At 48.0% G+C, this 26,960-nt stretch overlaps 2 protein-coding genes across 5 annotated transcripts in view; one reads left to right on the top strand and one right to left on the bottom strand.

The window, feature by feature from the left end:
- Nucleotides 1–5,698, bottom strand: part of AP4S1 (adaptor related protein complex 4 subunit sigma 1) — a 66,519-nt gene extending 60,821 nt beyond the window's left edge. The window contains exon 1 of the mRNA XM_040411184.1: nucleotides 5,549–5,698. The gene's annotated coding sequence lies outside the window, so the exon portion shown is untranslated. The remainder of the gene's footprint in view (nucleotides 1–5,548) is intronic.
- Nucleotides 5,699–5,762: 64 nt separating this feature from the next.
- Nucleotides 5,763–26,960, top strand: part of STRN3 (striatin 3) — a 97,346-nt gene continuing 76,148 nt past the window's right edge. For 2 of the 4 annotated variants that reach the window (XM_040411177.1, XM_040411175.1), the window contains exon 1: nucleotides 5,765–6,245. In XM_040411177.1, coding sequence (XP_040267111.1) covers nucleotides 6,021–6,245 — 225 coding nt within the window. In that variant the 5' untranslated portion in view covers nucleotides 5,765–6,020. Of the gene's footprint in view, nucleotides 6,246–26,960 lie in introns of all 4 variants that reach the window. The other 2 variants (XM_040411178.1, XM_040411176.1) reach the window with 2 other exon arrangements.

Raw genomic sequence — 26,960 nt, 5'->3', positions numbered from 1 at the left:
TGTGGATGGCACAGTTATGGGCTGGGGGGTCTGTGGATGGCACAGTTATGGGGTGGGGGGGGGGGGCTGTGGATGGCACATATGTAACAGTGCCACCCACAGATCCCCCCTGTAACAGTGCCACCCACAGATCCCCCCTGTAACAGTGCCACCCACAGATCCCCCCTGTAACAGTGCCACCCACAGATCCCCCCTGTAACAGTGCCACCCACAGATCCCCCCTGTAACAGTGCCACCCACAGATCCCCCCTGTAACAGTGCCACCCACAGATCCCCCCTGTAACAGTGCCATCCACAGATCCCCCCTGTAACAGTGCCATCCACAGATCCCCCCTGTAACAGTGCCATCCACAGATCCCCCCCTGTAACAGTGCCATCCACAGGTCCCCCCTGTAACAGTGCCATCCACAGATCCCCCCTGTAACAGTGCCATCCACAGATCCTCCCTGTAACAGTGCAAGCCACAGATCCTCCCCATAACAGTGTCCGTCATCCACAGATCCCCCCCATAACAGTGTCCGTCATCCACAGATCCCCCCCATAACAGTGTCCGTCATCCACAGATCCCCCCATAACAGTGTCCGTCATCCACAGATCCCCCCATAACAGTGTCCGTCATCCACAGATCTCCAGTAATAGTGCCATCCACAGATCCCCCCATAACAGTGTCCGTCATCCACAGATCCCCCCCATAACAGTGTCCGTCATCCACAGATCTCCAGTAATAGTGCCATCCACAGACCACCATTAGTTCCAAACCCACCAAACACACAGCACACCTTTTGGTTAAAAATATTTTTTTTCTTATTTTCCTCCCCAAAAACCTAGGTGCGTCTTATGGGCCGGTGCGTCTTATAGGGCGAAAAATACGGTAATTCTGGTGCCATTCCAAATGATGAATATATAGCCAATTAATCACTGCCAAAGTGCGGCACAGGACCATCCTCAGGTAACACTATAGTGGATTCTGCTGGAGCCATCAGGACATGTCGTGTACATACAGAGTATGGCAGGAACAAAGAGTTTTTTATACTTTTTCCACTGGTTGGGTGCCACCGAGTACTCTGTGCAACTTAAAAATAAGGACGGAAATGAACGTCACCTGATGGCCCGCACTGACTATGAGGCGTCATGCACACGACTATATTTTTTGCAGTCCGCAAATCACGGATTCGCAAAGAACAGATACTGTCTGTGTGCTGTTCGCATCTGTAAGGGCTCTTTCACACTTGCGTTGTCCGGATCCGGCGTGCACTCCATTTGCCGGAGGTGCCCGCCGGATCCGGAAAAACGCAAGTGAACTGAAAGCATTTGAAGACGGATACGTCTTCAAAATGCTTTCAGTGTTACTATGGCACCAGGACGCTATTAAAGTCCTGGCTGCGATAGTAGTAGTGGGGAGCGGGGGAGCAGTATACTTACAGTCCGTGCGGCTCCCCAGGCGCTCCAGAATGACGTCAGAGCGCCCCATGCGCATGGATCACGTCATCCATGCGCATGGGGCGCTCTGACGTCACTCTGGAGCGCCTGGGGAGCCGCACGGACGGTAAGTACACTGCTCCCCCGCTCCCCGCTACACTTTACCATGGCTGCCAGGACTTTAGCGTCTTGGCAGCCATGGTAACCACTCTGAAAAAGCTAAACGTCGGATCCGGTAATGCGCCGAAACGACGTTTAGCTTAAGGCCGGATCCGGATCAATGCCTTTCAATGGGCATTAATTCCGGATCCGGCCTTGCGGCAAGTCTTCAGGACTTTTGTCCGGCCAAAAAACGTTCCGTTCCGGAACTGAAGACATCCTGATGCATCCAGAACGGATTTCTCTCCATTCAGAATGCATTAGGATAAAACTGATCAGGATTCTTCCGGCATAGAGTCCCGACGACGGAACTCTATGACGGAAGAAAAGAACGCAAGTGTGAAAGAGCCCTAAGTCCGTTCTGCAACTTATAGAAAATGTCCTATTCTGGCTTGTAAAATGTGGTCTACAGACCCACTGAAGTCAATGGGCCCGCAAAAAAATGCGGATGGCACATGGATGGTATCTATATCTGCAAAACCTGAAGGTGTCGGCCCTTTACAGAGTAATGAGGGGGGAGTCGCAGAGAGCGACGAGGAGAAAGCAAAGCTGTTAAATATTTTTTTCTCCACTGTATTCACTGAGGAAAATAAACTGTCAGATGTAAAAGTAAATTCCCCATTAAAAGTGCCCTGTCTGACACAGGAAGAAGTACAGCGGCGTTTTAAAAAGTTTAACCCCTTAAGGACCCATGACGTACATGTACGTCATCTCTGGCCGTGACTTTAGGACCAGAGAAGTACATATACGTCATGGTGATCGGGCAGGTGCAGGAGCTGCGCCCACCCGATCAGTGGCAGGGTTCCGGTAGTCACTGATAGCCCGACCCCTCCTGCATGAGCCGGCATCGGTGAAATCACCGATGCCGGCGCATTAACCCCTGCACAGCCGCGGTCAGCGCTGACTGCGGCACGTGCGATGTGCGTGCAGGGAGAAAGAAGCCATCAGGTCCCTGTGCTGCTGTGGCGGGGACCCGATGGCATGGAAGGTGGCACGATGCCTTCCTTAGGCATTGTGGCTGCCTTCTGTGAGAGCCTGTGAGATCCAGCCCCCTGGATCTCACAGGCAGGAAGGCTGTAAGTGTATTACAGTGTGTAATACACTTACAGCCAATGCATGACAATTAGGGGTGCACCGAAATGAAAATTCTGGTCCGAAACCGAAAATTCAGGATGCCCTTGACCGAAAACCGAAACCGAAACTGCCTTTTTGCCCAAATACTTTTAAAATACTTTTTTTTTAATGATTTTATTAATAATTCTTTTTCATGAATGAAATTCATCTGTGGGTGGTGCTGTTATGGAGAGGGGGATCTGTGGGTGGCGCTGTTATGGAGAGGGGGGATCTGTGGGTGGCGCTGTTATGGAGAGGGGGATCTGTGGGTGGCGCTGTTATGGAGAGGGGGGATCTGTGGGTGGCGCTGTTATGGAGAGGGGGGATCTGTGGGTGGCGCTGTTATGGAGAGGGGGATCTGTGGGTGGCGCTGTTATGGAGAGGGTAATCTGTGGGTGGCGCTGTTATGGAGAGGGTAATCTGTGGGTGGCGCTGTTATGGAGAGGGGGATCTGTGGGTGGCGCTGTTATGGAGAGGGGGATCTGTGGGTGGCGCTGTTATGGAGAGGGGGATCTGTGGGTGGCGCTGTTATGGAGAGGGTAATCTGTGGGTGGCGCTGTTATGGAGAGGGGGATCTGTGGGTGGCGCTGTTATGGAGAGGGGGATCTGTGGGTGGCGCTGTTATGGAGAGGGGGATCTGTGGGTGGCGCTGTTATGGAGAGGGGGATCTGTGCACTGTTATGGGCATAACAGTGCACAGATCCCTTTCCCCATAACAGTGCACAGATCCCCCCTCCCCATAGCAGTGCCATAGACCGATCCCCCTACCCATAACAGCCCCAGCCCTGCTGCTCACAGCATCACTCACTGCATCTTTATTTTACCTTACAATCGTGACGCTCCGGTAACAACTCTGCAGGCAGAGCGGAGGGCGGCGTAACGTCACTTACTCACGTGACGCACCTGCTCCGCCCACTTTATGAATGAAGGAGGCGGAGCAGGCGCGTCACGTGAGTAAGTGACGTTACGCCGGCCTCCGCTCTGCCTGCAGAGTTGTTAGTTACTGGAGCCTCACGATTGTAAGGTAAAATAAAGATGCAGTGACAAAGTAAACCGCCCGCCCGGCGCCCGCCCGCAGATGGTGGGTGACAAATCCCACACCCCATATTTTCGGCCGATATGTAACAATATCGGCCGAAGTGGATTAGGTGCATTTTCGGCCGATATTTTCGGCTGCCGAAATTTCGGTGCACCCCTAATGACAATACAGAAGTATTGTCCTGCATTGTAAAAGGGATCAGATCCCCAAAAGTTGAAGTCCCAGAGTGGGACAAAAAATAAAGTGAAAAAAAAAAAGTTACAAAAATAAAGTTTTCCAAAAGAAAATTAAAAGTTTGAAGTAAAATAAAAATAAAAATATCCTTTTGCCAAAATCAAGGGGAATTTTTTTTTGTAACAAATAGGGAAAAAAAAAGTACACATATTAGGTATCGCCGCGTCCGTATAGACCGGCTCTAAAAAACTATCACATGACCTAACCCCTCAGGTGAACACCGTCAAAAAAATAAAAACTGTCCTAAATAAACCATTTTTTGGCCACCTTGAATCACTAAAAGTGCAACACTAAGCGATCAAAAAGGCGTATACCCCCCAAAATAGTACCAATCTAACCGTCACCTCGTCCCACAAAAAATTAGCCCCTACCTAAGACAATGGCCCAAAAAATAAAAAAAAATATGGCTCAGAATATGGAGACACTAAAACATTTTTTTTTTTTTGTTTAAAAAATGCTGTTATTGTGTAAAACTTAAGTAAATAAAAAAAAGTATACATATTAGGTATTGCCGCATCCGTAACAACCTGCTCTATAAAAATACCACATGACCTAACCCCTCAGGTGACCACTGTAAAAAAAAATTATGATTTCTTTCAGCCATCTTTTGTCTCTTACAATGTTTTTGTCAGTGAAATAACTCCCCCTTGCAATGTGTGCCAGTACAAAAATGCTCCCTTATAATGTGTGCCAGTACAAAAATGCTCCCTTATAATGTGTGCCAGTACAAAAATGCTCCCTTATAATGTGTGCCAGTACAAAAAAAAACAACATACCTCCTGTAGAACAAATGTCCCCATAGTGGCCACCTTACCTCCCTTATCATGTGCGTTAAGTACAAACAATGCCCCCTTATGTGCCAGTACAAAAATGTCGGTACATAAAACTACTCTGTATTAGTGTCCCCATAGTGGCCCCCTAATAATGTTGTGCCAGCACAAAAATGCTCCTTTTTACAGCCGCAATGTTCCCAAAGTGCTTAATCCAGTTACAAAATAATGACCCCCACCCCATTGTGGTCCAACCCCATGCTGCCAAATAAAATGCAGTGATGCAGTGTAAGGCACAGGCCTCTTCGGCTCAGGCAGTGATAGTGATGACATCATGGCTGGCTCCAGCCTATTAGAGGGAACGATGGGCCAGGGCACATCACTCCCATGCCCGTCTTGCTCTCCTGAGTACAGCAATGCAGTTGAACATGTAGAGAAGCGCTCATTGCCCTTTCGCTGCCCCTACCTGGTGCAGCCTGAGGCGATCACCTCACCTGGCCTCCATCACCTTCATCACATGGAGCCAGAGGTGCTATAGTGCTGCTGGCTCCTGTTTGGGGGTAGCAGCGCCCACACCTCAGTGTCTGACCGGTGGGGTGACACCTGAGACACCTGTCTGAACTCCGCAAAGGGGCGAATTCTCCTGCAATAATAGTCATGAAAACTCTTCTCTCCTCAGCGCTAGAAAATACACTTCTCCATACACTGGCCTCGAATTGCTGACGTCACCGCCACTTCTGCACAGTGACGACACATCAGATACATATGGGAAGTATATTGAGAAACGTATTGGTGTCTGCGACAGCGCGATTACCTGCTCCTCTCTGCGGCCTGTCACCTTATATCGTGCCTGCTCTGCAGTGATGTCACCATCAGGTCACAGAGATGTCAGTGTTCTGTCCAGCACAAGTTACAGCTTCACCAGTGACGTCACCACCCAGACCTCCATCAGAAAGGAGGAGCTTCGGCACGTGACCCAAGTTGCCTTTGTGACGTCAGTGCGCGAGCCTCGCGCATGCGCAGTGACGCCGCCTAGCGGGAGGCGGCGAACGAGGCCGGTTACCCAGCGTGCCCTGCGGAGTTACCGGGCCCGTGGGGAGGGGGTGTTGAAACATGGCGGCCCTCAGTAAAGTGATCGGAGGAAGACTGTAGAACGGGCAGTCACCGTCTCTCTCGGTTTAGGAGGCCGTTCCTCCTCCTCCAGCCCGGGGCTGGTTCCTCACGTGATTCAACCGGGCACCTTCAACCTCTCACCCGGCCCCGAGTCACTGGGGGACTGGCGCTAGATGGAGGATCTCCCGGCGGCTGGTGGAATGGCTGCTTCTGCAAGGCCGCAGGTCGGGGGTCCTAGTCAGGCCCAAGCACAGGGGGTCCCCTCAGAGCCGGGCTGTGAGCTGCCTGCCCGGCCGCCCCAGTACACCATCCCGGGGATCCTGCACTACATCCAGCACGAGTGGGCTCGCTTCGAGATGGAGAGGGCGCACTGGGAAGTGGAGCGGGCCGAGCTGCAGGTGAGTGCGGCAGGAAGCGGCCGGCCATCTTGGGGGTAGTGTGGCCTCGGCCGTGCCACCAGGGCAGCTCCTGGGCAACTGTGCCCTGCTGACGGGGCTCTCGTCTAGGGCAGATTTACTGGTGCAGAGGAAAACTGCTATCGTTGCCCCTAGCAACCAGATTCTTTTATTTATCAGAGCTCCTTTGGAAAATGAAAGGATCAATCTGATTGGTTGCTTTGGGCATCTATGCCTGGTTTCAATAAATCACCCCATGGTGGACTTCACAAGAACGTGTAAAAGATCATGGTTTAAAAAAAAAAAATTGTCAGGGTAGACCCAAATAGTTCGTTTTCAATAGTTCTTCAATCCGGTTGTCTGTCGGCTGTTTTCCCAGCAGTCTGTCCCCTCATTTCAGCAACCAGTTGATGGGCAGGATGGCAGGCCGCGGTCGGCAGAGAGCAGCCTGCCCGAGACCCATTGGCTGTGAAGCGGTCTGGCTGCTTTCCGGCACCAAAGCCGATGTGTGGACACAGCGTTTGTGTCGGATCCACTTGTCGCAGAGGAGGACGCGGCCTAAGCCTTGTTCACACATGCAGGAAGCACAGCTGATGTCTTAGAGGCGGTTGTTCTTCGGAGGTTTCTTTAGGAGCCTGTGGCACAGATTGGGGAAGACGGCATGACTCCTCGGTGGACGTGAACAGACCCCATTGTAAGTCGGTGCTTCGTAAGGTGCTGCGGGGTTCCATCGTGTGATCTGGCAGATTGGTGCGGCGTCTGGATGTGAACAGAGCCGTAACCCTGCATTGCTCTTCTTGCTATGATTTGAACCCATGGGCACATGGGGTTAAAGCCTCGTTCACACGTCCATGCTCAAATCTGTGAAATGGTGGTCAGTGATGCCTCCGTGAAGGATCTGTGTGTTCGTTTTTTGCTGCCCATGTGTCATCCATGTTTCATGTGCAGTTGAAAAATAATTTTCAAAGCATCTCTTCCCAATGATCCGTAAGACATGGATGGCGTATGTGTTGCATCCGTGGTTTTCACGGACCCATAGACTATAATGGGCGTGATGGATCCACGGAAGGACAAAACACGGATGTGTGAATACACACATTACAATGATGAATGCGTACGTGTGCGGTCGGTGGAGAACACATCCATCACTGTCAGGTGCCTAGACGTCTGTATGGAGACCAGTCTGCTGCTCTTCTGTGTGGCGGATACTGCTGGACAGAGGAACGCTCTTTCTACGGGAGCCCCTAGTTGTAATGGGGGCCATAGCATAAAGGCTCCTTTACGTTTCCTGATGTAGCAAGGGATTGTCGGGAAGGAGGCGTTACATTTACATGCAGCCATCTCCTCCACAGTATCACTGATGCCATACAGAATTATTTGCCGGCAGCAGTGTCTTGTTTAGAGGGCACGATCTGCTGCCAGCCAACCAGTCGGGTGTCCGCACCAACAATCTGATTAGCTGAGGAACGATGGTGCAGTGTAAGGGGCCCTTGAAGGGCTGTCATTGATCATGTAGAGAACGTTAATACAAGGAACTTTACAATTGTATTATAATTATCCATATTGCCTCTTTTGCTGGCTGGATTCATTTTTTTCGACCACATTATACACTGCTCGTTTCCATGGTTACTACCACCCTGCAATAGATCATTGGTGGTCATGCTTGCACATTATTGAAAAAAAGGCCGGCCTTTCTGGTGGCCAGTACCATGGGGTACACATAGGCTGGTGCTTTTTCCTATAGTACGCAAGCACGGCTACCGCTGCTGGACTGCAGGGTGGTCGTAACCATGGAAACGAACAGTGTATAATGAGATGGAAAAATGAATCCAGCCAGCAAAGGAGGCAATATGGACAATCACAATACATTAGTAAGTGCCTGGTATTAACTGCATCTACATGATAAATGTTGGTTGCTGAAGTGACACAACCCCTTTAAGCAGAGCGGACATGTCCTTCCCTCATTGGTGACATGGCCTCACATGCATGTTGATTGGCCTTGTTAAATCTTCTGATGCACTTTCCTATTGAAGTCAATGGGGAGATATCGGTGGCATTTTGATAGCAGATTATGATGCAGAAAACAGTAACTTTCCGCAGCAGGTTTTGTCCATGTGGAGGAAGGCCACGGAAGCACTATGGGGCACAATTTGTGAGCCCTAGTGCACGGCACACCGCTCTGAGGGTCATTAAAGGGAACCTGTCATCAACTTTCGGGCCGTACTAAGGGCAGCACAAAATAGTGACAGATGCTCTGATCTCAGCGGTGTGTCACTCATGAGCTAAAGGTAAGTGGTTGCTGAGAACCAGCATCATAATCATTGCAGCCCAGACCTTGAAGAGTCAAATCTACTGAGAAGAGTCCTGGTTATCCATAATCTCCTGCTCTCTCCCCCATCTGCTGATGATTGTCAGTTCTCTCCTAGAGAGAAAGGGAGAAAACTCGGTAGAAGACGGTCAGTCATCAGCAGGAATCCATGAATAACCAGGACTCTTCTCAGGTGTCCGGGACTCTTTTTCAGGCCCAGTCTGCAATGATTGTCAGTAGGGATCGACCGATTATCGGTTTGGCCGATATTATCGGCCGATATTGAGGATTTTGAACGTTATCGGTATCGGCATCTATTTTGCCGATATACCGATAACGTATTGGGAACACAGAACGCGCTGCTCTCAGCGCTCTCTGTGTTCCCTCCGCAGCACAGGGGAGAAGGAAGCAGTGTCTCCTCCCCCTGTGCTGCTGCTGCCTCCAATGACAGGACGGAAGACAAGAGGAGGGGAGGGGCTGTGGCCGCTGCGCCACCAATGAAGATGAGTCTTTCATTAATTCAAATACAGGAGCTGGGAGCTGGCTGCAGAATCACATAGCCAGCTCCCGACCTCTATGAACGGCAGCTGCGGTCCGCGGTAGTTAACCTCTTAGGTGCCGCGGATCGCAGCTACCGCTCATAGAGGTCGGGAGCCGGCTATGTGATTCTGCAGCCAGTTCCCGCCTCCTGTATATGAATGAGAGGTATCTTCATTGGTGGCGCCCCCCCCCCCTCAAGCCCCCTAGTATTAATCATCCCAATAGTAAAAACATTGGTGGCGCAGTGCGCCCCCCCCAGTTCTAATCATTGGTGGCAGTGGCCACAGGATCCCCTCTCCCCTGCTCCTCCGATCGGAGCCCCAGCAGTGTAAGCCTGGGGCTCCGATCGGTTACCATGGCAGCCAGGACGCTATTGAAGCCCTGGCTGCCATAGTCAGCTCCATGCTGCTGTGTGCACAGAGCACAGGGCAGCAGGGACAGTGTGAGCTCCTATTCACCCTGATAGAGATCTATCAGGGTGAATGGGACAAGAGTTCTAGTCCCTAAGGGGGCTAAAAGTTAGTAAAAAAAAATAAAAAAACACAAAAATATTAAGTATAAATAAAAAAGATTTACAAAAAAAATAAAATAATACACGTTAACAATAAACATTAATTTTCAGCAGATTTGTGTAGGAAATTTTTTTTTTCCCTCAAAAATAAAAATACCCAGAATATCGGTATAAATTATCGGCTATCGGCCTGAAAGTTGACAAATTATCGGTATCGGCCCTAAAAAATCAATATCGGTCGATCCCTAATTGTCAGTTCTCGGCAACCACTTACTTTTAACTTTCAAATGACAGACCGCTGAAATCTACTCACCTGTCTCTGCTTTGTGCGTAAAGGTGATGACAGGTTCCCTTTAAATGGCACATTTCACAAACATTGTTTTGAACTGCAGGATAGCCCCGCGCGTGTTGCCTCTGCCGAGCAGGATAGCCCCGCGCGTGTTGCCTCTGCCGAGCAGGATAGCCCCGCGCGTGTTGCCTCTGCCGAGCAGGATAGCCCCGCGCGTGTTGCCTCTGCCGAGCAGGATAGCCCCGCGCGTGTTGCCTCTGCCGAGCAGGATAGCCCCGCGCGTGTTGCCTCTGCCGAGCAGGATAGCCCCGCGCGTGTTGCCTCTGCCGAGCAGGATAGCCCCGCGCGTGTTGCCTCTGCCGAGCAGGATAGCCCCGCGCGTGTTGCCTCTGCCAAGCACTCCCTGATGTGCGGCAGTTATTTGCTGCTTTTTCTGTACTGAAGCTTCTTTTTTGTGCTCGGTATTCTTGCTTTATTTTTGCCGAGACCTAAGCAGCCAAGTATGTGCAGTTGTCATAAACCAGCAGATGAGCAGTGACTTGGTTCTAAGTATGGGACTAACAGAAATAGTTCAGTTCAGCCCTTTCTGTGTGCGCAGCGGAGATCCAATAGATAGAAGCTGACTAATGCAAATATCATATATTTAAACATGCCCTGAACAAGTCAGCGGCGCGGCCTCTGCTACATTTGTGCAGTCGTTTGTCTCTGATGTCCTCCGAGTTCAATGAACTGATCACCAAATACACAAAGGTCTGTGCCCTCGATAGCGCGGTGACTTATCGCTCAGGTATGTGCCAGGGTGTGACTCATCAGAAACTGAATGAGCGTTACCTCTCGGACCCTGTTAGGACTGGTCCATGTGTAGCTCATGGCCAAACACAGCAGCCGAAATGTGGAGACTATGGTGAGGTGATAAAATATAGTAGTCTGTCCACTTCTCAGTGCGAGGGGGCTGTCACACAACCGTAATTTCGTTCCACATCCGATCCACATTTTTTATTTTTTTTGCAGATCGGATGTGGATCCACTATTCAGCATGCCCCAGGGTATGTTTCGCTGTGGCTCATGTAAAGCATGTGGCTATGGTACTCACCAAAAACAATACTTTTTCCCTTACAAATCAAATCTATAATATCAGGGATTTTGTTACCTGTAAAATGAAAAAGGTTGTGCACTTACAGTCATGGGGCTGGGGCATTGACGTATCAGCACTGCGCCACCAATGATAATTACCTCTTAATACAGGAGGCGGGTACTGGCAGCAAATCAGCGGCCGCACCTGAGGGGTTAACTGCCGCTGATCGCAGCTCCCTGTCAGAGGCAGGTGCCGGCTATGCGATTCTGCTGCCGGCACCTGCCTCCTGTATTATGTGTTAAAGACAAACTTATATGGGTCCAGACTAAGTATTGGGCTACACAGAGCGGCGCCCAGAGATGTCCCTGCACTTACTATTATTCCTGGGTGCTGCTCTGTTCGCCCGCAGTGCCCCATTACTGTCTCCCCTCCTGCTCTATATGCTAATTACTATCGGAGCAATGGGTAGGAGACATCAGCTTCTCTAGTGGGCGTTCCTTCTCCCTGGCTGTAGCGCTGTCCAATCGCAGAGCAGGGAGAAGGAACGCCCACTAGAGAAGCTGATGTCTCCTCCCCATTGCTCCGATAGTAATTAGCATATGGAGCAGGATAGGAGACAGTAATGGGGCACGGCGGGCGAACGGAGCGGTAGGAAAAGTCCTATCATTGGTGGCGCAGTGTGCCCACCCCTCTATCCTCCTTCGTGGCAGCGGCACAGGGGGGAGGGAGAGACTGCTTCCTTCTTCCCTGTGCTGCTGAGGGAACATGAGCGCGCTGACGGCAGCGCTCTCATGTCCAGAGATACTAGACTGCGCAGCCAAGTATCGAAAAAATGGAAATCCCGGTATCGTATCGATACCGGGACAAAAGTATTGATTGGGTATCGAAATTTTGATACCCGCAACAACCCTACTTCTGACTGACTTTCCTGCCGCTCGCTGCTACTGCGCTGCTCAGCCTGAGCGTCATCTGATTCCGACGTTAGACGTCGTGGGCGGAGACTTCACCATGGGAGCAAGCGAGGAGGAGCCTGGTCGGCCGCTGCGGGAGGCAATTGGTGTGTAATGATGCAGGGGCGGGCGGCCGCGGATGCAGTTTTTTAAGCCGTTAGCGCATATCACCGTTTTTTAATACCGTGGTATATTGTGTCCCATTCACCGCTGCAGCTCTGGGCTCTGTTTGTGTAGGTGCTATGGTTCTGGGATCCGCTCCACAGTTTCCTCTCAGCCCCGGCCACAGCATGCTTGCTGTTTGTTTTCTGCAGCACTTCCTTAAGGGCTGGCGCGCGTCGCTTCCTGTGCTTTATGGGTTAGGTCATGTGACCTCGCTGACCAATCCTAGCCCTCCTGCGCATATATAAGTGGCTCACCCCCCTTCGCAGATGCCTCAGTGTCAAGGTCCTTGTGCTCTGCTAAGGATCCTGATAACCACTTGTGTTCCTGACTCGTATTTGTGTTGTTGGATTCTGCTAACCGTCTGATTCCTGCCTGTTTGCTTTGACTCTCCGGTTGCCGACCTGGATATGCCTGACCTTTTGCCTGTCTGACTATGCCTCTGCCTCATCTTTCGGTTCTGCACTGTTACTCCTGGTAATGACTCCGCCTGCCTGACTATGCCTGTCCTTCTGGTACCTTTCCCTGGTCCGCCTGGACCAGCTGCCTCATGTGCCTATCCTCCTCAAGAGGTAGCGACCTGGTGTTCTCCTCAGGAAAGTCTATCCCCACCATCAGGGGTACTGTGAAGAATAAAGGGGTTCACTTAGACAATGCCCTTAGAGGTGGTAGGACACGTGGCACAGTAGGTTCACACCCGCTGGTTCGTGACACTCGATTAAATTGAGTAACTCGACACAGAAAAATCCTCAATGCAAATTTTTTGCATCGAGGATTTTTTAGTGTCATGTGGCCACGGAGCGTGAGTGAAGCTCTGTGTTCACCTGCCGGCCCGCACCACGCTGCGCTGGATCCTGATACCTCGTTAGGACATTGGGCACGTAAGTGCACACTATGACCTGACGCTGTGTGATGTCAGGAGGACAGTGCAGCGCGTAAAGAGGAGGCTGGAAGAGCTGCAGAGTGTCGGCGGCGCCCCTACAGGGAAGGTATTTCACCTGTGCTGGGGACTGATGGCTGGGAGCATGAGGTGGTGGAGCTGAGGGCACGGAGGACTGATGGCATGGGGGGGCTGATGCCCACCCTGTTATCTCCTGGGTTTGCTTCCCCACCTTCCTTTCTACTGGTCTAACATGTTCCGTTTATGTGGTTGTATTAATTTCGATCTGTTGCGTGCAGGGTGGATTTGATTTAAATCACTAGTCAGTAAGGCTTAAAGAGGACCTTTCACTGATTCTTACCCTATGAACTAACTATACAGATATGTAGAGCGGCACCCGGGGATCTCACTGCACTTATTATTATCCCCGGGCGCCGCTCCGTTCTCCTGCTATGTCCTCCGGTATCTCCGCTCACTAAGTTATGGTAGGCGGAGATACCAGTCCCTAAGTTATGGTAGGCGGAGTCTGCCCTAGCGCTGGCCAATCGCAGCGCAGAGCTCACAGCCTGGGAGGTTATTTTCTCCCAGGCTGTGAGCTCTGCAATGCGATTGGCCAGCGCTAGGGCAGACTCCGCCTACCATAACTTAGGGAACGGAGATACCGGAGGACATAGCAGGAGAACGGAGCGGCGCCCGGGGATAACAGTAAGTGCAGTGAGAATCCCGGGCGCCGCTCCACATGTCTGTATACTTAGTTCATAGGGTAAGAATCGGTGAAAGGTCCTCTTTAAGACTAATTCTCGCTGGTATAACTTATAATATGCAAGTAGATGAAGATTTTTAGAATAACAACTTTTCATATTAGTTTGATTAGGTTGATTCTGCATTCATAGGTTTGTAGAAGTTCGGATTAAGGTCATTTTCTCAACTCTGTTCATGTTATAACATTTGTGAAGAAGAGCCATGTGATCTCTGCTGAGTCAAATTCAGTTTTGAGAACTGCAAAAGTAAACCAAGCATCTGTGATAATATCTTGTAGGCAGAAAAACTGCCCAATAATCTTACAAAAACCTCTGGAAGAGCATGACATTGTGAATGGATTAATGGAATTTATTTACCAAAAAAATTTAACATATACAGCCTTATTCTACATAATTAAAAAACTAATCTTTATTTCATGATGGAATAACCTTTGGATGGTAATATATTTTCCCCAAAAAGCTTTAATTTAAAAAAGATTTAAATTAAAAAAAATCTGATAAAAAAAATAAATCATAGATTTTTATCCACACTGGTTGCGTGGTCTCTTTATCTAACTAAACACATGGGGCCAGATTTATCATTAGCTCAAGTCAAAATAATGGAGTGAAAAAGTCACAAATCTTTGCGAAATCGCTAAAACTGCACAAAAATTTGCGACTTATCGGCTATGCGCTATGCTCGCCGGTTTTGTCTGAAAGTGGGCGTGTTTTCTTATATAAATGAATCTCTAGACAGATTTACTACTGCGACAATTTAAAAAGTTGCAAAAAATTGGTGCTATTTCACTCCAGTGAGGACACGTAAAGACGTGTGACTTTTGTAAAGCCGCTTACTGAAGGACAAACTGCTATCGTCAAACCACATTTATTACAGTATTAAAGGACCATTAATAAATCTGACTTAGCCAAAAGTGACTTTGGACATATGGAAGTGTGATGATAAATCTGGCCCTTGGTGCTAGGGCCGGTATCTTGCAGTATCTGTTCTGATAATTACCCTATTGGCTGATTTTGTCTCCTGATGAACCCGACTGGGTGAAACGTGTCAGCCCGCTTAGAGGTTACTAGGGTGCTGACAGGGTTCACCCACAATCAGGGTGATTCCCTGTGGTCAGGGGTAGGCGAGGCATTTTGGGAAAGCTTTGTCTCCCTGTCTTTGCTCTGCTTGCCATCCCTACATTACCTCCGCCAATTTGCCTTTTCTGCCCATTATTGTTATATTTGTTAGGAGGGCAATGTTTGTCCTTCTGGCTTTTCCCTATTTATGGTAGATTTTATGATGATGAAGTGTTACGTTTTGAACTCCATGCCTTCTGGGAATTTCCTGGTCTGCATGGTTATACATATATGTAGTGTTTTCTTGTAATTTATACATTTATATCTCTCCTCTTTCTGACTTCTGTTGTACACAGGGAGTTGTTATCAGTGATTGATAGCATTCTTTGTGTAAGGCCTCTTTCACCCGAATGTATTCGTTTCGTAGCCGTATTGTGGGCCGCATAACATCTGTTCCACAATACACGGGTCACCAGCCATGTGCATTCTGCATCACGGATGCAAACGTGTTCACTTGAATGGGTTCACAGATCCGGAGATAGGGAACCACACAGAAGCGATACGGAGTGCTTCCGTTCCGCAAAAATATAAAGCTTGTTCTATCTTTTTGCAGAACGGACGGATCGCGGAACCCATTCAAGTGAATGGGTCCGCGATCTGCATGCGGCTGCCCCATGGTTGGTGCCTGTGCATTGCGGACTGCAATTTGTGGTCTGCAACATAGGCCCAGCCAGCACACTGCCGTGTGAAAGTGGCCTAATAGTGTATACAGAGATAAGTGACCTGTACCGGAGTAAAAAAAAGAAGTTTGCATAATGGCCGTGCTGTACAATCATTACTGTGAAGGAACAGTTATGTTTGGGCTTCTCTAAAGTCGTCTTCAGCCATGATTCAGCTATGCATTTCTCTGAGAAGCAGGGAGCATTTAAGATGCTGAGATAAGGGTCCATTCACACGTCCGCAAAATAGGTCCATTCCACAATTTTGCGGAACGGGTGCAGACCCCTTCATTTTCAAAGGGGCCAGGATATGCTGTCCGCATTTGCGGATCCGCACTTCCGCGTCTGTGCTTCCATTTCCGCAAAAAAAATAGAACATGTCCTATTCTTGTCCGCAATTGCGGACAAGATTAGGCATTTTCTATTATAGTGCCGGTGATGTGTGGTCTGCAAATTGCGGAATGCAGTGTCCGTGTCCCTAAGGCTCCATTCACACGTCCGCAATTCTGTTCCGCATTTTGCGGAATGGAATTGCGGACCCATTTATTTCTATAGGGCCACACTATGTGCTGCCTGGATACGGAATTGCGGAAAAAAAAAAAAATCCTTATTCTGTAGTTTTCTAAAATGGCGTCACTTTTTGGGAGTTTCTACTAGGGGTGGGCGGTATAGGCGATATGCGATATAAATTTGGGCCACAATATGGATTTTCGCCATATCGCCGGACCGCGATATGATCGCGCTCTCTGCGCGCACCATTTTCTCCTGAGCCCGCCGGCCGGCACAGTGGAGGGAGAAGGAGGGAGTCCCTCCCTCCCCACTGTGCGCGGCTGCCGCTGAACACCAATGAGGACAGAGTAGGAGGAGGAGGGGAGGGACTGTGGCCAATGAATGTGTCGGCCATATCACACAGGGTCCCCCTCCTCCCCCCATCATTGGTGGCAGTGGGCAGTTCCGATCGGAGTCCCAGCAGTGTAATGCTGGGGCTCCGATCGGTTAGCATGGCAGCCAGGAGTCACGCTACTGAAGTCCTGGCTGCGATGGTATGTTAGTGAGCAGCATTATACTCGCGTGCGCCGTGGCCGCCGGTCGCTCCTTCTGTCTGTGCGGCGGATTGCTAAGGCTTATAGCATTAGCAATGCGCCGCACAGACCTATGAGAAGAAGGGGCGGCCACGGCGCACGTGAGTATAATGCTGCTCACTAACATACCATCGCAGCCAGGACTTCAGTAGCGTCCTGGCTGCCATGGTAACCGATCGGAGCCCCAGCATTACACTGCTGGGACTCCGATCGGAACTGCCCACTGCCACCAATGATGGGGGGAGGAGGGGGACCCTGTGGCCACTGCCACCAATGATTAATACTGGGGAGGGAGGGGTGGGTGGGTTTGAGTTACCAGGGGGGGGAGCAGATAAGAGGCTGAGGGGGGGGGAGCAGATAAGAGGCTGAGGGGGGGGGAGCAGATAAGAGGCTGAGGGGGGGGAGCAGATAAGAGGCTGAGGGGGGGGGAGCAGATAAGAGGCTGAGGGGGGGGGAGCAGATAAGAGGCTGAGGGGGGGGGAGCAGATAAGAGGCTGAGGGGGGGGGAGCAGATAAGAGGCTGAGGGGGGGGGAGCAGATAAGAGGCTGAGGGGGGGGGAGCAGATAAGAGGCTGAGGGGGGGGGAGCAGATAAGAGGCTGAGGGGGGGGGAGCAGATAAGAGGCTGAGGGGGGGGGCGGATAAGAGGCTGAGGGGGGGGGGGGGGATAAGAGGCTGAGGGGGGGGGGGGCGGATAAGAGGCTGAGGGGGGGGGGCGGATAAGAGGCTGAGGGGGGGGGAGCGGATAAGAGGCTGGGGGGGGAGCAGATAAGAGGCTCAAAACAATATATCGCATATCGCACATGCTTAAAATTATATCGCAATATAAATTTTAGGCCATATCGCCAACCCCTAGTTTCTACTGTAGGGGTGCATCAGGGGGTCTTCTAATGCGACATGGCAACTTAAAATTATCCCAGTGAAATCTGCCCTCCAAAGTCCATACGTTCCTCCTTCTCTTCTGAGCCCTGCTGTGTGCCCATACATCAGTTTACGACCACAGACTCCGGGTTTTAAATATTGAGTTTTGTTTTGCTGTTAACCCTCACTGCCTTATAGGGAAAAAAGATTAAAATGGATGCCAACATAAAGTGTAATAACTATTTTATGAGGTATCACTATCTGTCTTAAAGGCAGAGAAATCGAAATTTTGAAAATTGCAACTTTTTCCGCATTTTTGGTAAATTTGGATTTTTTTTTTTAATGCATGAACTCAAATTTACCACTGTCACGAAGTACAATGTGTCATGGGAAGACAATCTCAGAATGTATTTGATAATTTAAAGCGTTCCAAAGTTATTACCACATAAAGTGACACATTTCAGATTTCCAAAATTTGGCCTGGTCCTTAAAGGGGTATTTTCTCAACTCCTGTAGCGTTGGTGTGTATGGTGCAATTAAGTATAATGCATATCTGATAGTGACACGTCTTCCAGGTCTGCTTCTCTTTCTGCGTCCTCTGATGTTTGTGAGAAAGACAGAACCTAATAGAGATATGGAAAATAGTGACTGCTATGTAGTGAAAAACATGGGCAGACTGTAAGATTTCCGGACTGACAGACACGCGGTAATACAGAGACTAGGGGTGCACCGAAATGAAAATTCTGGTCCGAAACCGAAAATTCAGGATGCCCTTGACCGAAAACCGAAACTGTAAATTATATTTATTTACATTTGAGTCTGAGTGCTAGTCAGACTCATGGCACTATTTTTAGAAACAACAAAATGTCGGATGGGCGCGAAAATTGTTACAGTACAGTGACAGTCAGCTTTATCTTCCTGGAGGCTAAGACACAATTAGCCTCCTGTACATCAGGGCAATCATCATTTTAATATATATCTAGGTGGATGGCTTCCCACAGAATTGGGGATTCTTACTGAATCTATGTACCGTATTTTTCGCCCTATAAGACGCACCTAGGTTTTTGAGGAGGAAAATAAGAAAAAAAATATTTTGAACCAAAAGGTGTGCTTTTGGTGGGTTTTGAACTAATTGTGGTCTGTGGATGGCACTGTTATGGGGGATCTGTGGGTGACGTACTGTTATGGGGGATCTGTGGGTGACGTACTGTTATGGGGGATCTGTGGGTGACGCACTGTTATGGGGGATCTGTGGGTGGCGCACTGTTATGGGGGATCTGTGGGTGACGTACTGTTATGGGGGATCTGTGGGTGACACTTATGGGGGAATCTCTGGGTGACACTTATGGGGGATCTGTGGGTGGCTCTTATTGGGGTCTCTGGATGGCACTGTTATGAGGATCTGTGTATGACAGTTATGGGGGGGATCTGTGGATGACACATATATAGCATCTTATGCTATGTGTCATCCACAGATCCCCTCCATAACAGTGTCCCTGTAGTGAATGACCCTCAATACACGCTGGGGGCCGGCATCTGCTTTTATAATGACAGCGGGGCCCGTGCAGTGACTGTATTCTACTGCACGGGCCCCGCTCACTGTATAATCGTATGTCTAATAGTTAATTGTAATTGTATGTAATCACATAAGGAGCGCTGTGTATTAGCGGTACTTACAACTACAAGCGCTCGCCGCTCGGTAGGTAGCAGAGAGGAGGGAGGAGGCAGGCCGGGAGGACGGACGCTGGCAGCGTGAGTCACTACTTTATGCGCCCACGCCGCCTGCTTCATTCATAAAGTGGGCGGCGCATAAAGTAGTGACTCACGCTGCCAGCGTCCGTCCTCCCGGCCTGCCTCCTCTCTGCTACCTACCGAGCAGGCGAGCGCTTGTAGTTGTAAGTACCGGTAATACACAGCGCTCCTTATGTGATGACATACAATTACAATTAACTATTAGACATACGATTATACAGTGAGCGGGGCCCGTGTAGTAGAATACAGTCACTGCACGGGCCCCGCTGTCATCATAAAAGCAGACGCCGGCCCCCAATCCCGCCTCCCTCACAGCTGATACACCCGCCGCTACTTGGTGGGTGACAAATCCCAAACCCCATATTTTCTGCCGATATGTACTAATATCGGCCGGAATGGATTAGGCCCATTTTCGGCCGCCGGAATTTCGGTGCACCCCTAACAGAGACAAATACAGACAGACAGCATCAAGACACAGAAAGCAGTTAGAGCAAGTAACGGGTGAAGCAGATGTGAGCCTGAGCAAGCTGAAGAAACAGAAAAAGCTACAACAAAACCTCCCAGGCTGTGAGCTCTGCGCTGTGATTGGCCAGCGCTGCAGCCTAGGAGAAGGAGACGCCCACAGGACAAGGGAAGACCCGCCTACTATAACTTAGTGAGAGAAGATACCGGAGCCTATAACGGGAGAACGGAGCGGCGCCCGGGGGTAATAGTAAGTGCAGTGAGATCCCCGGGCGCCGCTCTACATGTCTGTATACTTAGTTCACAATGTTTTTCCAGGTGAAAGGTCCTCTTTAACACAAGGCACTTACTTATTGTGATTACCAATCTTGCCTCCTTTGCTGGCTGGATTCATTTTTACATCACATAATACACTGCTTGTTTCCATGGTTACGACCACCCTGCAATCTAGCAGCAGTGGTCATGCTTGCACACTATAGGAAAATGCACTAACCCAAGTGTGCTTCCACGTTCCCAGCCACCAGAGAAGCTGGAGCGATTTCCTATAGTATGCAAGCACGACCATTGCTGCTGGATTGTAGGGTGGTCGTAACCATGGAAACGGGTAGCGTATAATGTGCTGGAAAAATGAATCCAACTAGCAAAGGAGGCAATATGGACAATCGCAATACATTAGTAAGTGCCTTGTATTAACTTTATCTACCTGATAAATGCCATTTGCTGAAGCGAGTTAACCCCTTCAACCCCGGACTGGTTTTCACCTTCCTGCCCAGGCCATTTTTTGCAAATCTGACATGTCACTTTATGTGGTGATAACTTTAAAACGCTTTTAGGCTACTTTCACACTTGCGTTAGGAGCGGATCCGTCTGGTGTCTGCACAGACGGATCCGCTCCTATAATGCAAACGCTTGCATCCGTTCAGAACGGATTTTTTTTTTTTTTTTTTGTTCATGATAATGCAAACGGATCCGTTCAGACTTTACATTGAAAGTCAATGGGGGACGGATCCGTTTGAAAATTGAGCCATACTGTGTCATCTTCAAACGGATCCGTCCCCATTGACTTACATTGTAAGTCTGGACGGATCCGCTCGCCTCCGCACGGCCAGGCGGACACCCAAACGCTGCAAGCAGCGTTCAGGTGTCCGCTCACTGAGCGGAGGCTGAGCGCTGGCAGACTGATGCATTCTCAGCGGATCCGCCTCCACTGAGAATGCATTGGGGCCAGACGGATGCGTTCGGGGCCGCTCGTGAGCCCCTTCAAACGGAGCGCACGAGCGGACACCCGAACGCAGGTGTGAAAGTAGCCTTACTTATACAGGCCATTCTGAGATTGTTTTCTCATCACATATCGTATTTCATGACAGTGGTAAAAATGAGTAAAGAAAATCATTTGTATTCCAAAAAATATACCAAATTTACCAAAAAGTTAGAACAATGTTAAAATTTCCAAATTTCTATTTCTCTACTTTTATAATAGATAATACCTCCAAAAAAATAGTAATTACTTTACATTCCCCATATGTCTACTTCATGTTTAGATCATTTTGAAAATTACATTTTATATTTTGGGGACGTTAGAAGGCTTAGAAGTTTGGAAGCAAATCTTGAAATTTTTCGGAAAATTTCCAAAATCCTCTTTTTAAGGACCAGTTCAGGTCTGAAGTCCTTTTGTGAGGCTTATATAATAGAAACCACCCAAAAATGACCCCATTTTAGAAACTACACCCCTCAAGGTATTCAAAACTGATTTTATAAACCTTGTTAACCCTTTAAGTGTTACACAAGAATTAATGGAAAATGGAGATGAAATTTCAGTATTTCACTTTTTTGGCAGATTTTACATTTTAATCCATTTTTCCAGTAGCAAAGCAAGGGTTAACAGCCAAATTGATCAGGTAAGTATATGGGGTGGAACAGGCACTCTATCACCTGAAGCTGCAAAGTATTATTTCTATAGGTAAGTATGGTGTTTGGATATAGTGAGCCGCCATCTACTATATTTTGCTTTAACAGCCAAATAAAACTCAATATTTATGGCCCTGATTCTGTAGTTTACAGAAACACCCCATATGTGGTCGTAAACTGCTGTACGGGCACACGGCAGGGCGCAGTAGGAAAGGAATGCCATACGGTTTTTGGAAGGCAAATTTTGCTGAACTGGTTTTTAGATTCCATGTCCCATTTGAAGCCCGCCTGATGCACACCTACAGTAGAAACTCAAAAAGGTGACCACATTTTGGAAACTACGTGATAAGGTGCCCGTTTTATTGGTACTATTTTGGGGTACATATGATTTTTAATTGCTCTATATTAAGTTTTTTGTGAGGGAAGGTAACAAAAAAATTGATATTTTGGCACCGTTTAAATTTTTTTTTTTTACAGCATTTACTTGAGGGATTAGGTCATGTGACTTTTTTATAGAGCAGATCGTTACGCACGTGGCAATACCTAATATGTCTACTTTTTCTTATTTAAGTTTTACACAATAATAGCATTTTTGAAACCGAAATAATGATTTTAGTGTCTCCATAGTCTTAGAGCCATAGCTTTTTTTTTTTTTTTGAGGTGACGGTCTGATTGGTACTATTTTGGGGGGCATGCGCCTTTTTGATCACTTGCTGTTGCAATTTTTATGATGTAATGTGGCAAAAATTGCTTTTTATTTTTTTTTACGTTCACCTGAGGGGTTGGGTCATGTGATATTTTTATAGAGCTGGTTGTTACGGACGTGGCGATACTTAATATGTATATATTTCTTTTTATGTATTTCACTTTAGCACAATAATAGCAGTTTTGAAACAAAAAAAATGATGTTTTAGTGTCTCCATGTTCTGAGAGCTATAGTTTTTTAAAAATTTGTCTTAGGTAGGGGCTAATTTTTTGCGGGATGAGGTGACTCTTTTATTGATACGTTTTGTGGGACATACGCCTTTTTGATTGCTTAGTGTTGCACTTTTTGTGATGTAAGGTGACAAATGTCTTTTTTTTTATTTATTTTTTTATGGTGTTTATCAGACAGGGTGGATCATGTGATATATTTATAAAGACGGTCATTACGGACGCGGCGATACCTAATATGTTTTATGTTTATTATAAAATAAGGGGAAAGGGGCATTTTACTTTATTAATTTTATTAAAACACTACTTTTTTTTCTTTACTTTATTTATGATCATCACTTTTGGGTGTCGCCACTGCAATACATTACAATACATCTGTATTGTATTGCATTGCCTGTTAGTGCATGACACTGAGTCATACACGAACAGGTTGCCTAGGAGACCCAGCTTGGGGCTGGATCTCCTTGGCACCTGTAGAAGGCAGTTCCCGATTCCATGCAAGGCATTGGTCAGCCTCTGCACAGCATCGGGCTGCCTTGTGTCGCATCGGGTCCCCGCCACAGCAGTGCAGGGACTCGATGCGATCACTCACCCGACACAAACCCCTACTATGTCGTGATCAGTGCGGACTGCGGCATAGAAGGGGTTAATCCGCCGGCATCGGCTTTCACAGCGATGCCGGCGGATACAGCAGGGGCCCGGCTACCACGGACTGCTGGGCCCCTGCAGTGATCGTGCGCGCAGCGCTCCGGCGCCCGCGCGATCACTATGACGTACTATTACGTCAAATTGCGAGAACGCAGTGGTTCCCATGACGTAGTAGTACGTCATAGGAAGGGGTTAAGGTGAAAAATGGCTTGGTCCTTCAAGGAGTATTCTGGTTACCATAAATATAACTCGTGTTTTACCTAATAATTACCTAATATCATGTAAATTTCACATATTTACTGTTCAGTAGTTATAAAAGCAGTTTTCTTCCTCTGCTTCATAAGGGCAGAGCAGATTTCTGAACCGGGGGTCATGGCCTCATGAGAAACAGTTTTATAAGAATTTATTTCACTTATGGTAATTTATTTTCATATATCAACAATTTCTTTACAAGAAAACTAGTCATAGGTGTCTGGCACCCACATAGCCCTCTCAGCATATTTTTCCCAACTGCGTATGCATGCGTGTGGTCAGTCTGACGAGCTCTGAATCATGTATAGCTATTTAGGGTGCATGCCCAGCCTTTACATTCTTAGCTGGATCCACCGACCAGTGTACAGTCGTGGCCAAAAGTTTTGAGAATGACAAAAATATTAGTTTTCACAAAGTTTGCTGCTAAACTGCTTTTAGATCTTTGTTTCAGTTGTTTCTGTGATGTAGTGAATATAATTACACGCACTTTATACGTTTCAAAGGCTTTTATCGACAATTACATGACATTTATGCAAAGAGTCAGTATTTGCAGTGTTGGCCCTTCTTTCATAATCACTTCTTGGAGTTTGTCAGAATTAGTGGGTTTTTGTTTGTCCACCCGCCTCTTGAGGATTGACCACAAGTTCTCAATGGGATTAAGATCTGGGGAGTTTCCAGGCCATGGACCCAAAATGTCAACGTTTTGGTCCCCGAGCCACTTAGTTATCACTTTTGCCTTATGGCACGGTGCTCCATCGTGCTGGAAAATGCATTGTTCTTCACCAAACTGTTGTTGGATTATTGGAAGAAGTTGCTGTTGGAGGGTGTTTTGGTACCATTCTTTATTCATCGCTGTGTTTTTGGGCAAAATTGTGAGTGAGCCCACTCCCTTGGATGAGAAGCAACCCCACACATGAATGGTCTCAGGATGCTTTACTGTTGGCATGACACAGGACTGATGGTAGCGCTCACCTTTTCTTCTCCGGACAAGCCTTTTTCCAGATGCCCCAAACAATCGGAAAGAGGCTTCATCAGAGAATATGACTTTGCCCCAGTCCTCAGCAGTCCATTCACCATACTTTCTGCAGAAGATCAATCTGTCCCTGATGTTTTTTTTGGAGAGAAGTGGCTTCTTTGCTGCCCTTCTTGACACCAGGCCATCTTCCAAAAGTCATCGCCTCACTGTGCGTGTAGATGCGCTCACACCTGCCTGCTGCCATTCCTGAGCAAGCTCTGCACTGGTGGCACTCCGATCCCGCAGCTGAATCCTCTTTAGGAGACGATCCTGGCGCTTGCTGGACTTTCTTGGATGCCCTGAAGCCTTCTTAACAAGAATTGAACCTCTTTCCTTGAAGTTCTTGATGATCCTATAAATTGTTGATTGAGGTGCAATCTTAGTAGCCACAATATCCTTGCCTGTGAAGCCATTTTTATGCAACGCAATGATGGCTGCACGCGTTTCTTTGCAGGTCACCATGGTTAACAATGGAAGAACAATGATTTCAAGCATCACCCTCCTTTTAACATGTCAAGTCTGCCATTTTAACCCAATCAGCCTGACATAATGATCGCCAGCCTTGTGCCCGTCAACATTCTCACCTGAGTTAACAAGACGATTACTGAAATGATCTCAGCAGGTCATTTAGGCTACTTTCACACTTGCGTTCAGGGTTCCGCTTGTGAGTTCCGTTTGAAGGCTCTCACAAGCGGCCCCGAACGCATCCGTCCAGGCCCAATGCATTCTGAGTGGATGCGGATCCGCTCAGAATGCCTCAGTCTGGCTCCGCTTGGCCTCTGTTCCACTCAGCAGGCGGACACCCGAACGCAGCTTGCAGCGTTCGGGTGTCCGCCTGGCCGTGCGGAGCCAAACGGATCCGTCCAGACTTACAATGTAAGTCAATGGGGACGGATCCGTTTGGTTGACACAATATGGTGCAATTTCAAACTGATCCGTCCCCCATTGACTTTCAATTCAAAGTCAGGACGGATCCGTCTGACTAACTTTTAGACTTAGTTTTTTTTCTGAAATATAATGCAGACTGATCCGTTTTGAACGGATACCATCGTTTGCATTATAGGAGCGGATCCGTCTGTGCAGACCCCAGACGGATCCGGTCTGAACGCAAGTGTGAAAGTAGCCTTAATGACAGCAATGAAATACAGTGGAAAGGTTTTTTTGGGATTAAGTTAATTTTCATGGCAAAGAAGGACTATGCAATTCATCTGATCACTCTTCATAACATTCTGGAGTATATGCAAATTGCTATTATAAAAACTCAAGCAGCAACTTTTCGAATTTCCAATATTTATCTAATTCTCAAAACTTTTGGCTACGACTGTACACACCTGTTAGGCTGGGTTCACACGGGCGTTGCGGGAACACCCGCGATTTTTCCGCGCGAGTGAAAAACATTGTAATGCGTTTTGCACTCGCGTGAGAAAAATCACGCCTGTTTGGTACCCAAACCCGAACTTCTTCACAGAAGTTCGGGCTTGGGGTCGGTTTTCTGTAGATTGTATTATTTCCCCTTATAACATAGTTATAAGGGAAAATAATAGCATTGTGAATACAAAATGCATAGTAAACTAGCGCTGGAGGGGTTAAAAAAAAAATATATATATAATTTAACTCCCCTTAGTCCACTTGATCGCGCTGCCCGGCTTCTCCTTCTGTCTCCTTTGCTGAACAGGACCTGTGGTGAGCATTAATTACAGGTAAAGGACCTGTGGTGACGTCACTCAGGTCATCACATGATCCATCACCATGGTAAAAGATCATGTGATGGATCATGTGATGACCGGAGTGACGTCACCACAGGTCCTTTACCTGTAATTAATGCTCACCACAGGTCCTGTTCAGCAAAGGAGACAGAAGGAGATGCCGGCATCGCGATCAAGTGGACTAAGGTGAGTTAAATTATATTTAAAAAAAATTAACCCCTCCAGCGCTAGTTTACTATGCATTCTGTATTCAGAATGCTATTTTCCCTTATATCCATGTTATAAGGGAAAATAATAATGATCGGGTCTCCATCCCGATCGTCTTCTAGCAACCGTGCGTGAAAATCGCACCGCATCCGCACTTGCTTGCGGATGCTTGCGATTTTCACGCAACCCCATTCACTTCTATGGGGCCTGCGTTGCGTGAAAAACGCAGAATATAGAGCATGCTGCGATTTTCACGCAACGCACAAGTGATGCGTGAAAATCACCGCTCATGTGAACAGCCCCATAGAAATGAATGTGTTGGTATTCAGTGCGGGTGCAATGCGTTCAACTCACGCATCGCATCCGCGCGGAATACTCGCCCGTGTGAAAGGGGCCTAAGACCTCTTACACACGATTGATACGGATTGTGTCGGGCGTTTAGTGAAACTTGCACCATTTTGCAAACAAGTTCAGTCAGTTTTTTCTGCAATTGCATTCAGTGTTTTTTCCACCTGGTGCAATTCGTTTTAATGTGTTTTTCACGCGCGTGAAAAAACAGAGTATTTACAAACAACCTCTCTTTGCAACAATCAGTGAAACACGCATCGCATCCGGATTACAATGCGTTTTTCACTAAAGCCC

This window comes from Bufo bufo, chromosome 11 (genome assembly GCF_905171765.1).
Source record: "Bufo bufo chromosome 11, aBufBuf1.1, whole genome shotgun sequence".
NCBI lineage: Eukaryota > Metazoa > Chordata > Amphibia > Anura > Bufonidae > Bufo > Bufo bufo.
Note: the sequence above shows the minus strand (reverse complement) of the source record. Positions and strands in the feature narration are given on the sequence as shown.